The sequence below is a fragment of the Bufo bufo genome, chromosome 5 (genome assembly GCF_905171765.1).
Source record: "Bufo bufo chromosome 5, aBufBuf1.1, whole genome shotgun sequence".
Classification (NCBI taxonomy): domain Eukaryota; kingdom Metazoa; phylum Chordata; class Amphibia; order Anura; family Bufonidae; genus Bufo; species Bufo bufo.
The window spans coordinates 548,274,092-548,286,632 of NC_053393.1; the positions used below are offsets into that span (position 1 = coordinate 548,274,092).

General features: G+C 49.1%; 1 protein-coding gene across 2 annotated transcripts in view; it reads right to left on the minus strand.

Moving 5' to 3' along the window:
* LOC121000766 overlaps positions 1 to 12,541 on the minus strand; it is a 126,981-nt gene that overhangs the window by 20,179 nt on the left and 94,261 nt on the right. For both annotated transcript variants that reach the window (XM_040431381.1, XM_040431382.1), the window contains 2 exons: positions 809 to 912; positions 281 to 490 (listed from right to left, as the gene is read on the minus strand). In XM_040431381.1, coding sequence (XP_040287315.1) covers positions 281 to 490; positions 809 to 912 — 314 coding nt within the window. The remainder of the gene's footprint in view (positions 1 to 280; positions 491 to 808; positions 913 to 12,541) is intronic.

Genomic DNA, 12,541 nt, shown 5'->3' on the forward strand with positions numbered 1-12,541 from the left:
CCTCCTGTTTACTGTTCACCATCTTACAATTAGCTACAGGCTTTGGGATACAAAACCATTACCATCTTACAGCCGAAATACGGCCCCTGCTGAAGCTCACACCCAGGAGCCCTGCCACGCATGGGTCAACTGCCCCCAACCACCACAGAGAAGCAACATTTTTTTACTTCTGGATTTACGGGTCAATAACTGGAAGGTGTCCGCGATAACACGGGTGATGACAGGTAGGTTCTCTATTCACCGATGACGGCCATGCTGTATTGCCACAGCTCCCACTTACCTTGGGCTTTGCCTCTTTAGGTGTTGCAGTTTTCAGTGCACTCCCCAGGGGGCGCTTTGGAGTGGCAGTGTTATTGGTGGCAGCCGGAGCAGGGCTGCTGGCCTTTTTAGTTTGGATGGGTGTCGAGGACAGCGGTTTCTTGGGGCTGGGAGCAGCCAGGGGTTTGCTTTTAGGGGTTGCTGCAGTTTTGGTTGCAGTTGCTGCTGAGGCCTTTAGATTGAAGATACAAAATAGGTTAAGAAGAATGTAAAAAATAAAATAAAATTATAAATTTGAAATCTGGAAAACCTGCAGATCACAGGAGAGATGAGAGGGGCGCTATGGGGCTGGACGGAGGAGGGCAGCTATGCGGAAAATGGCCTTATGTTCTGTTGCATGCATATTATGCATTTATGATAATTTTATAGTCTGGGAGCAATGGTTGCCATACTGGGAGCCACCCAGCTTTCCCAGAAGCAGGTATAACCAATCAGTGTCTTGGGATCATATACTCCTAAAGTCACATGGCCTAGTACACGGGGGTCATACCTTCACTTTCTTCTCAGGACTTGCAGGGAGCTCCTTGGTTGGGGGAGCAGTGATGTCACTTCCTGTTCTGGAATCTTCTGTTGCAGCGACCGCTTCCGATTTACCTGAAAGACGGAATTTACAGAATGAAAGACGGCTCGACGACCATTGCTGAGCAAATCACACATCTGACTGACAACTTGTGACCGTCAGTGTTGGAGACAAGCAGCCATTAAGTAGATACAAACTTCCACTGGTCAGCGCAGAGCTCATCCATCCTGCAGAATAGCGAGTGCAGCTCTGGAGTTAGTAGGATTTCAAGTAAAAAGGTGACAACCTTTTATGTAGCAGGTGTCACATTTCAGATGATTCAGATAATTAGGAGGTTAAATGGCGTTTCTGTCACAGCCGGACCTTTACCAAGTGGATAACTGCTCTGGTTCGGATGCAGCGATAGGTGGAAGCATCCTTCAAAAGGGAATCTGTCAGCAGTTTTCACCCCAGTACTATATAAGTGACCCCCAAAACAGCTAAATTCCATGATCTTCCTAAAAGCATGACCAAAAATATATAATAATAAAAAAAAAAAGTCCAGGACACGTCACCATTAAGGAACGTCCAGCAGACACTTGGACGTCTCCGGGTCCCTTATCTAAAGCCGTCAAAACTGCTGACAGATTCCCTTTCATAAAGTCCTGAGAATAAGTGAATCCCCACAAGCGTGCACTAAAAAACAATGAGATGTCACAGCAAACCACACGGTTAGGTAACGCAAACCACTCAGATCGTCAGTCCCCCAAATCTGACGGCGCGCCTCTATGAAATAGGAACAGTCCAGAGGCATCGGGATGGGGCCCGGCCTGGGGCGGTGCCAGTACGAGCCCCATCGTAAAGCAGCTTCATCCTCCAAAAAATGACATTTGCGGAAGAAGTGGAGCGACGCTCTTAGCAGAAGATGCAATGTGCGTTTTAGGGATGATTTCCCACAGGTTTCTTCTAGACCGGGGCCGCATGTGCTTCACATCACAGAGAGGCCGAGGTCTATTACCGCACATAATGGAGATTACATAACGGCTCGGTGGTAACACGTGATTATACCGAGCGGAGCAGACTCCCCGATTGTCTGCAGCAGCGCACGCGGTGAGCTCCGGCCTGTCACAAGCAATTCATTCCCCTCCACAGCGCAGGTCAGCAACGTGTCACCTCCGCCGACTGAGATTTGCAAGGAGAAAGACAAAGTTACAGACGCTGCGCGCTCTTACATACGGCAGCTGGTCATGGAGACGTCTACTGCGGCACATTACCAGCGATGAGACCATTGTAACATACCGCGAGAAATCACAACCTAAGGCTACGTTCACACAAACGTATTTTGTTTCCATGTCCGTTCCTTTTTTTTGCGGATTTGATGAAGACCCATTCATTTCAATAGGTCCGCAAAAAATGCAGACAGCCCACCGCGTGCTGTCAGCATCCGTATGTCCGTTCCGTAGCCCCGCAAAAAAATATAGTACATGTCCTATTCTTGGCCGTTTGGCGGACAAGTATAGGCATCGTTACAATGGATCCGCCAAAAAAAACAGATGCAATACTTATGCCGAAAGGTCGTCATCCGTATTTTTTTGCGGATCAGTGTTTTGAGGAACGCAAAACACATACGGTCGTGTGAATGTAGCCCAAGAGGGAGACTAACCTGCAGCATCATAAGAAGGCATCAGAGGTGAAGGCTTATAATGGATCTGAGGAGCAAGACAATGGTGACCATATAATCTACATGAGAGGGGGAGGCGCTGAGCACATGCATTACCTATCCTGTATTATACTCCAGAGCTGCACTCACTATTCTGCTGGTGCAGTCACTGTGCACATACATTACTTATCCTGTACTGATCCTCAGTTACATCCTGTATTATACTCCAGAGCTGTACTCACTATTCTGCTGGTGCAGTCACTGTGTACATACATTTATCCTGTACTGATCCTGAGTTACATCCTGTATTATACTCCAGAGCTGCACTCACTATTCTGCTGGTGCAGTCACTGTGCACATACATTACTTATCCTGTACTGATCCTGAGTTACATCCTGTATTATACTCCAGAGCTGTACTCACTATTCTGCTGGTGCAGTCACTGTGTACATACATTTATCCTGTACTGATCCTGAGTTACATCCTGTATTATACTCCAGAGCTGCACTCACTATTCTGCTGTGTACATACATTAGCTGACCCTCACCCATCCTCAGCTCATTGAGGACAGTTTCTGCCATGGGGTCGATTTATTGTCCACCTGTATTATCTGCCCCAGCTCTCATACTATTCTGCTGGTGCAGTCACTGTGTACATACATTACTTATCCTGTACTGACCCTGAGTTACATCCTGTATTATACTCCAGAGCTGCACTCACTATTCTGCTGGTGCAGTCACTGTGTACATTGCATTACTTATCCTGTATTGATCCTGAGTTACATCCTATATTATACTCCAGAGCTGCACTCACTATTCTGCTGGTGCAGTCACTGTGTACATACATTACTTATCCTGTACTGATCCTGAGTTACATCCTGTATTATACTCCAGAGCTGCACTCACTATTCTGCTGGTGCAGTCACTGTGTACATACATTACTTATCCTGTACTGATCCTGAGTTACATCCTGTATTATTCTCCAGAGCTGCACTCACTATTCTGCTGGTGCAGTCACTGTGTACATACATTACTTATCCTGTACTGACCCTGAGTTACATCCTGTATTATACTCCAGAGCTGCACTCACTATTCTGCTGGTGCAGTCACTGTGTACATACATTACTTATCCTGTACTGACCCTGAGTTACATCCTGTATTATACTCCAGAGCTGCACTCACTATTCTGCTGGTGCAGTCACTGTGTACATTGCATTACTTATCCTGTATTGATCCTGAGTTACATCCTATATTATACTCCAGAGCTGCACTCACTATTCTGCTGGTGCAGTCACTGTGTACATACATTACTTATCCTGTACTGATCCTGAGTTACATCCTGTATTATACTCCAGAGCTGCACTCACTATTCTGCTGGTGCAGTCACTGTGTACATACATTACTTATCCTGTACTGATCCTGAGTTACATCCTGTATTATACTCCAGAGCTGCACTCACTATTCTGCTGGTGCAGTCACTGTGTACATACATTACTTATCCTGTACTAATCCTGAGTTACATCCTGTAATATACACCAGAGCTAACCATGACAACCAGAAAGAAATCCTTCATGCTTTACACTGCAGGCGACATCCAGAGGAATAGTAGAACTGTACTCAAAGCTTCCACTGTTGGACAATGTGGACGCGCCCGCAGCATCTGCACAGGAACTAAAGCCGCAACTTACACAAGAGGCTAAAATAAAATCTCCATTTTATTGGTCTTTTCCAAAATCCCCGGTAATCCGGCTCGAGGCCGCCGCTTCAGTAATGACCGCGCACTCAAAAAATGAGGTCACCCACCGTCAGGATCCTTTTATGGGTATCGTCCACCATATGCCGTGTTTGGGAAAGCTGGGTGACCCCTGTGGCCATACACCGCTTGTCCCAACTTCCCGACACTATGGCACGACCCCGACCCCCCCCCCCCCCCCCCCCCCAAAAAGCCAACAGCTAGGCGGGGGTCCCCTGTGACAGAAGCGGCAGCCACACTGGTATCCACCCAGCTTTTTCAGACTCCTGAATGGTAAAATCGCCCAAAGCCATAAGAGGCTGTACTACATCCCGCCACATCCCCAGTCAGCTGTAGTGCTCACCCAGCTTTCCCAGACGTAATACAGCCCCTCATAACCAGGCAGGTGTCCGGGAAAGCTGAGTGACTGCCCTCTGTGACAATGGGAAAGGCAGCAATACATGTTGTCACCCAGCTTTCCCAGACTCCTTACTGTGGTCTGGGAAAGAGCAGCGACTACATTTTTGCAATTAAAAGGGAAAATCATCTAAAAACAAATGAGAAGTATAAACGAGACGATGCCGCCGGAGACCGCCGGTCCGATACCCTGCGCAGCCGTTTTCCATTTCCACTGATTATGTGCATCGCTCTCGTGTCCTGGTTTCCAGTGGAGTCGTCATAATCTGCTCTCATCTTTCCTGCGTTTTCCATCGGACAGATGGGAAGCAAATTTAATTCCGGACTTATGCGTTTCACGGGAAATCTGATGACAGCAGCCGCAATAAACGCGCTCATTGACATTTCTGAATACTTCCCTTCAGAAATCTGAGTACAGCAGAAGGGGGCGTCAGATGGGGGTCCCGGGCTCCAGCGTATCCATATATAACACAGATGAGCATGCATCTGTATGGTCAGACGTAATGCTCCATTTCACCTGTAGGGGCCGCTGCAGAGGAGATGCGCAGCTGAGCTGTTGGCAACTTACCCCCGTAACAGCCGTCTGCCGAGAGTCCGTATGGGGGTCACCTACAGGCAGGAGTTTAGGGGACAGAGGAAGACACGTTTGTGGGATCAGACTACATACCAGGCTGGTTTGTAGTCTGTTACCATGGAAATCTAGGTCTGCACAGGCTGCATACACAAAGCGGCCGATTGTTTGTAAAAAACTGCACCATGGCACTGCCACCTTTGCCCACAACGAAGGGGCAGTACCGCTCTGAGCAGACAGTGATGGCGTGTATCCAGGGAAGACTCCATCATTCCTGCATCTTCTGGAGATCGTTGCAGAAAGCCTAATTTCTATCCAGGCGCCAAGTGACAAACTCTGCGTGAGGCGGTGACAGCTTTAACTCTGCTACATCTCTCCATAAAAATATACAAAACACATCAGCTCCCAACAAAAGACCTTTAAATAAAGCGGAGCGACTAAAGATGGCGGCAAACACATTATATTTGCATTCTCTTCAGGCCGCCACTCTTATCCTTTACAGCCCCCCCGGGGGGGTGTACATCTCCCGATCTGTCCCCGTCCGCCTCCCTCCACATAATCCCTCACACGCGGCACATCTGTCACTATAACCAGAGCCCAACATCAATTTCAGAAGAACCATTTCAACCCCGGGAAAAAAAATTTTTATTATACATCCAGCCGTTCATCTCTTTCTAGGAAAGCTGGGTGGCAACAAACAACATGGCTGCCACGATGAATCTCAGAGATTGCCCAGCCTCGTTCATCAGCATGAAGGCCGGGGAGATAAACATTCACAACTAAGCAAGCTAGGTGTCTGCATTTGTCATCACCCAGCTTTCCCTGAAGCAGATAAACGGCTGAATAAACGACGACTCAAAGAGTTGGGATTTTTGGTGGACATGGTCTCAAAATTTGTCAACTTACCCTTCAGGACCTCCTCCTCTTTAGGGGAGACACCAGTATGGACATCACCCACTACTTTCTCCTCCGGAGTCTTCATCTTCTCCTGCTCAGGTTTCTTATTCTCTGAGACGTTGGAAGTGACCGGAGATCCCGCTCTCTTAATTTCATTCTTCTCAATGCTGCTAGTTTCTGGGATGTCATCCAGCTTTGGCATGGCCAAAGACAGAAGGTCCTGACTGGTTAGGAGAGGCCCATCGTTAGCCTTCTCATCCTTAAAGCCAAGATGCCCCTTCATGGAGGAGGAGGGGGAGAAGCCGGCGATCTCCTGCTTGGTGCTGAAGTCGTAGCCCGTCGACTGCTCTTCAGCTACGGTCATCGATCTCTTCATGGAATTGGCTTGCTTTTTGGCCAAGGCGATCTGGCAGTGGTTCAAGTCACCAGGTGGTGATGGCACGTTGAGGCTTTCTTTGGATCCTGGACCCTCGGGGTACTTATCTGCGATGTTGAATGTTTGAGGAACTGCCAAGTGTGAGCACTCGGACATCGCTCGCCGGATCGCCTTCCTCTGACAGGAGGCTCGATCGAGCAGTGGGCAGTCATCTAGACTGTTGAGCCGATCATCTGTGTCTACGTTGAACCCATCTTCATCTAGGTCATTACAATGATTGACAGGGATCAGCTTGAAGTCGTCCTGTGCCAGCTCCACCATGGTTTTCGGTGGCATTTGGATGGCGCACCCGTTCTTCAGGTGGTTGTCAGATGGAGAACATTTCTCTTTACTAAAGGAATTGTCAGGGACGGGGTTAAAACTGTTATTCCAAATTTTCGTGTCGTGGTTCTGGAAAAGCATCTCCGCCTCGGAATGCCCGAAAAGCTGACGCTCCTGCTCGGCAGTAGACACCAAGCCGGTTTTAGTGGCGGCTTTCTCCTGGTCAGTGATTGCCGGGATGGGATCGAAAGCATCAAAGATCCTACAAGGTCCACCGGCGGGCAGGATGACCTCGGCAGGCTTGGAGCAGGAGAATGGATCTCCTAAGAACTGGCTAGGATTGGACGGGATCTGGTTACTTTGGCTTTGCCCTTCACATTCCACCTTCTCCTTGGGTCCCAGCTGAAGGCTTTTGTCTAGTTTGGTCTCGAAGAAGCACAGCTTGTCCTCATCGGTGAAGCCGGCATTCTTAACCAGTCCATCTTTAATTTGCCCTCCGGTCTTGTTGACGTTCAGACCGATCTCATTCAGCTTCCCCTCCGTCCTCTGCCATTCGTACTCGGCTTTGGGGTATTCTCTCTGGGGCTCGGTACCCGGGGCATTGCACAGCTGGCTGTATTCACTGAGGGCAGCGGGCTGCTGATTCGAGAAGGACATTGTTCTCTCGTCTGGCTTCTCGGAGAGACTAACAGGCAGAGAGTGAGGCTGCCTCGCGCGCTGACATCACATCTGCTTCAGAGGAGAAAAATGAATCTCCACCTACAGGGTCCCACCTCCTCCGAGCTGACAGCCCGGCCGAGAGACCCCCACCAGAGCCAGTCATCTGCTTAATACCTGCAAACTCTGCTCCTCAAAAAGCCAGAACATCCCCCCCCAACCACATGAGAGGACAGGAACATGCGGAGAACATGTCAGCCATACATCCCAATCAAAAAATGACCACCATCAGTGATAACCCTGATGCTCCGCTCAATTCTCCGACAGACCCTTCAGTAACCAGAGAAGACGTCAAAATATTTCCCGACTAACTAAAGGAGTCCTCCACCTTAAAAAGAGCAACGACGCTGTGGGACAGTCGTGGCAATGTGGCCTGGTCCGGTGTAGTTGCTAGGGATAATAAAAAAAACAAAAAAAAACAAAAAAAAAACAGTCTTAGGTTTGGTTGTTAGGCATTATGTCCCTAGCAACCAGTCTGGTCTTTGAATTAAATGGAACGAAAGCTCAAGAACGTAACGCACGCCAGTGATCCTTCAATCTTCTTTAAGGGGAGCTCCCATCTAAATTATTTTAACTTTATGGAAGATTATTGATTATAAACTTGATTTTTTTTTTTTCTGGCAATAACTTTTCTGTTGGGGGTGTCTTATATACAGAGGGACGCACATATCATTACAGGCAGGAGTGGAGGCGGGTCTACACTGTAGCGGGAAGCCTGGAGGCGGGTCTACACTGTAGCGGGAAGCCTGGAGGCGGGTCTACACTGTAGCGGGAAGCCTGGAGCCAGTGCAGTCTCCTGCTGTGATTTGTAGAGTATGTATACACTCTATATACCCTCCCCCAGGCCTCCCTCTATATATACACACACTATATACCAGTGATGGCTAACCTCTGGCACTCCACCTGTGCCCTGGTTCTCGGAGCTATGTGCAGTCCTGGACTCTGCTCCGCTGGCTCAATGTGGAGCCATCTTGCTCAGGGAAATGGTAGGGACTGCAGTAGTGGACTCTACGCTCTGCCCCAGCAGGATCCTGCTTGCAGCCAGTGCAGTCTCCTGCTGTGATCTGGAGCACTGCATCAGCGCAGCATGTGCACCTCTCTGCAGCCTGCTCCTGGATTAATAGCGCGGGTGGCAGGGACTTAAGACCCTCACATGCCACGCCGATACCTCGCTCCAGAAGAGAAAATAAGATAGAGGTCACAATATCAAATTTGAATAAATCGAGCAGCCCTAGTCTGACCCAAGCCATATGCCAGCACTGAATTGACCTGCGGTTTGCTGCGATCGCCGACATGGGGGGGGGGGGGGGGGGGGGGTTCCGTCACAGGACCCCCCGGTGCATCTAGCCAAGGTGCCTGCTCAATCGGAACCATACATGACTCCCCTTCAAGGCCCGGTTCACACATCGCATATTCAGTGCTGCGAGAATACAGACATTAACAACCCTCATTAAAGCTTCCACAGAAAGTCAGTCGCTCGCTCGCCCTCGTTTTAGCAGAAATGCAGATTTCCAAGATGGATTTCACCCTTCGAAATGCATTGTGTAAAATCTGCCCAACCGCACAGGCTAATAATAGTCACCCGGCCTGTGCATCCTGAGCCTCCTGGTCCATGAATAGAATGCCAGTACTGCAGGGAAGATGAGAGGAGGACGACGATATCTACGGAAAGCTGTGCCCTGTAAGGCTCTGGTCAGACATCTTATAACACAACGTTTCAATATTAATCTATTTCTTCCGCACAGATCCCTTGTGTGTGGCCCCGGGCTCAGTGCAGACCTACATAGCACGGGCCCCCTGAAGTGACAGACGGCCCCGTCCACTGCCCCTGCTCTCAGCTCCAAGATGCTGCTATTTTGGGGCCGTGTAGCTTCGCATTATGCTCTATACCCAGACACATGCAGATCTATGGCGCCAGAGGAATCTCCTTTGGCTGCGGCAGGCAGGACGGGTACGGACTGATGGCACCTGATGCCACACCGATTACCGTCAGTACACGCCCCGTCCATGGGTAACACATGACGAGGAGTCTAACACCTCTGTAACTGTCCAACAGGCTTTGTGCGCTAATTCCTAGTCCAGATCTCTGCATGCTGTCAATGAATATAAAAATTTTTTTAAAAAAAGGATTTTGGGCATTCAGAAGCTGAAATCCTGCCCTGACCTAATACAACTGTAACAAACCAGGAGCTGTGAGAAGTCTCAGCCCGTGTGAGCAAAACCTCGACTTCAGACTGAAAAAATAAATAAATAATATAATATATATATATATATATATATATATATATAATATATATATATATATATATATATATATACACATACACACACACATACATATACACATACACACACAGGCTCATATATAAGATGCTTCACAGCTGCAAGGTTTCAATTCAGTGACAGCAAGCAGACATCTTGAAAACAGTAAAGGAATTAAAACCTATATAGTAAAAGCTGCAACCCGCCCACTACACGATGTTTGCACTTAGGCTATGTTCACACTTGCGTTGTTGATTCCGGTATCGGGATCCGGCAGAGGATCGATACCGGAATTAAACGGATCCTTTTGGATCTCGCGCATCAGGAGGCACCCGATGCGGTTGTGAGAAATCAAGTCATCCAGCTTTCCAGAACCCTGAAAGGCAGGAGGGTGCACCACCACATAACTAGGCCGGCCAGCATTCAGGATCCTGGGAAAGCCGCGTAGGAGCTGTAGCGGTGGCTGCGCTCATTCACGTAATAAACTACACGATGGCGGCCGTACATTATAACGTTCCGCCAAATCGCCAATAATAAGCCATTAGCGACGACCTTCTCTGATCAATCCCTGACGAGCGGCTCTATGAAAGACCCATCATATGGATTCTCACAGCAATGCAAGGGTTAACACCCTCCCCCACTATACAGAACCCGAACCCCCCCCCCCCCCCCCCCCCCCGAATTCTATTTTTAGCTCGCTATTTTTTGCCGATTTAACGCTTCTCCTTCCAGTTCTCAGTAAATGATCCCGCTCGCTGGTTTCCATGGCAACGTCCCATAAGGAGGGATAACGAGGGAATCAGCAGCGAGGAGGAGGCGAGGAGGATTCTACAGACGGAGAAGCCAAGTGCGATTTGTGAATGGAGACATTTTTTTTCTTTATATCGATTTCATGCGCGGGTCGGAGAAGCGCCAAGTAACCTCCCGTTCACACGTCCGCCATTCTCAGTTGTCATGCATCCGTTGCGATAACGCATCCGCTTCTGGGAAAGCTGGGTGGCGAGCTGCACCAGCCGTCCCATTGACAATGGCGCCTCCCAGTGGAGATATTATACATCAGTCAGTTCTTGAAGTTGATGTATTGGAAGCAGGAAAAATGAGCAAGCGCAAGGATCTGAGCGAAGGGCCAATGTGCAGATGAGGGGGTCAGGGCGCCTCCAGAACGGCCGGTCCTGAGGGGTGCCACCTATAGGTCGTGGTCACTACCTGCCAAAAGTGCGCCAAGGGAGGAGAACGGGTGAACCAGCGAAAAAGTAATGGGTGCCCAAAGCTCCTGAGGGTGAAGGCGAGCACGTCTGGCCCGATTCATGGAGGAGCCTATGCCAACATCTAGAGGGCAACCTCTGGCACTCCAGCTGTGGTCAAACTACAACACCCAGCATGCTCCATTCACGCAGAGACCCCCCCCCCCCCCATGATCATTAGAACGAAGGTACTGAGAATCCCACGGCATGACCACCGTGAGAAGGAGCCTGAAGGGGTCAGTGGTCAGGAGCATGCTGGGAGCTGTAGTTCACAACACACTGGAGACTACGGTTCCAGATTATCAAACAGCGACAACGAGGGGTGCGTCTACTCCTGCAGGACATGGCCACCCCTTCCTTCACCCTCACAATTTCAACATCTGCCGGGGGGAGGGGGCGGCGTTCGCTCAGGAAGGATAATGGAGTCAAATTTCAGACGGCAAATCTAACGTCTTTGTCATCGGTCTCGCATCGTCCAGGAATCATACGTCAACCACAAACACGAGGCCAAAAAAATAAATCCTCCTTCATTTACCAACGTCTAAGATCTCAGAACTGTGCAGAGAAAGAATAGCCAGCACTAGCAGGACATAAAGAGTTAAGACATAACCCCCATTCTTTATACTGTAGGCAGCCGGTGAACAGGTCTAAAACCTATTATAGAACCCAGTCAATGAGGGCTGCACAATCATATTTGCCGCAATACGGCACCTTCTGCCCGCCATGACTTGGGAGTTGTACGACTAGTTGCTCTGGGTGACTACTCCACTCATCATTGACATTACTAGATCTAATGATACCCTGGGCAGCCTCACAGCCACGTGTCCGATGCTACACTGGTGCACAGGGATAACGTTTGGTGAATTGAGACGCTGTACGCCATTTTCCAGGTGAGCGGACGGAGAAATTTAGAAAAACCAAAAAGGAGTCAAACTATGCAAAAATTACCAATTATTAAGTCATTTTATTCTGGCCGCAGACGAAGCGGTACTCCGTCCTCTAAGGAGATAGCATAATGTCTTAGGTAGTGATCGGTGGGGGTCCGATCCCCACCGATCCTGAGAATGAAGGGGGTCACAGAAGCACGGCCATATTCAAGTGAAACCCTCCCACCTTATAGTGACCGCTTTCCAGTTCCAACTGCAGCCAGCAGTGTACACAGTGGGGGGTTGTCACCAGCAAGTACAGGAGCATCCATTAGGACACAACTGTAGCAAACTCCCAGCTGTAAGTAGTAGACCTGAATGTGGATCTGGCCTCTAAACAAATAAAAAGCTTCCACTTGCTGACAGCAAGCAGAGCTCTTGATAAACTGAAGTATTACAAACTTCGACATGCACACCAGAGCAGAGATCAACAGGGATCTGCCAAGACACTTGAGAGATATGACGTTACTCCTTTAAGTGCCCCTTCACCTGCCGCTCTTTCCCGCGCTAGCTATATAGGGTTAGCGGGGTGTCACCGGACGCGTATGCAGTTAGTGTGTCACACATGCAGAAATGGCGGCAGCGTAACAGCCAAACCTCAC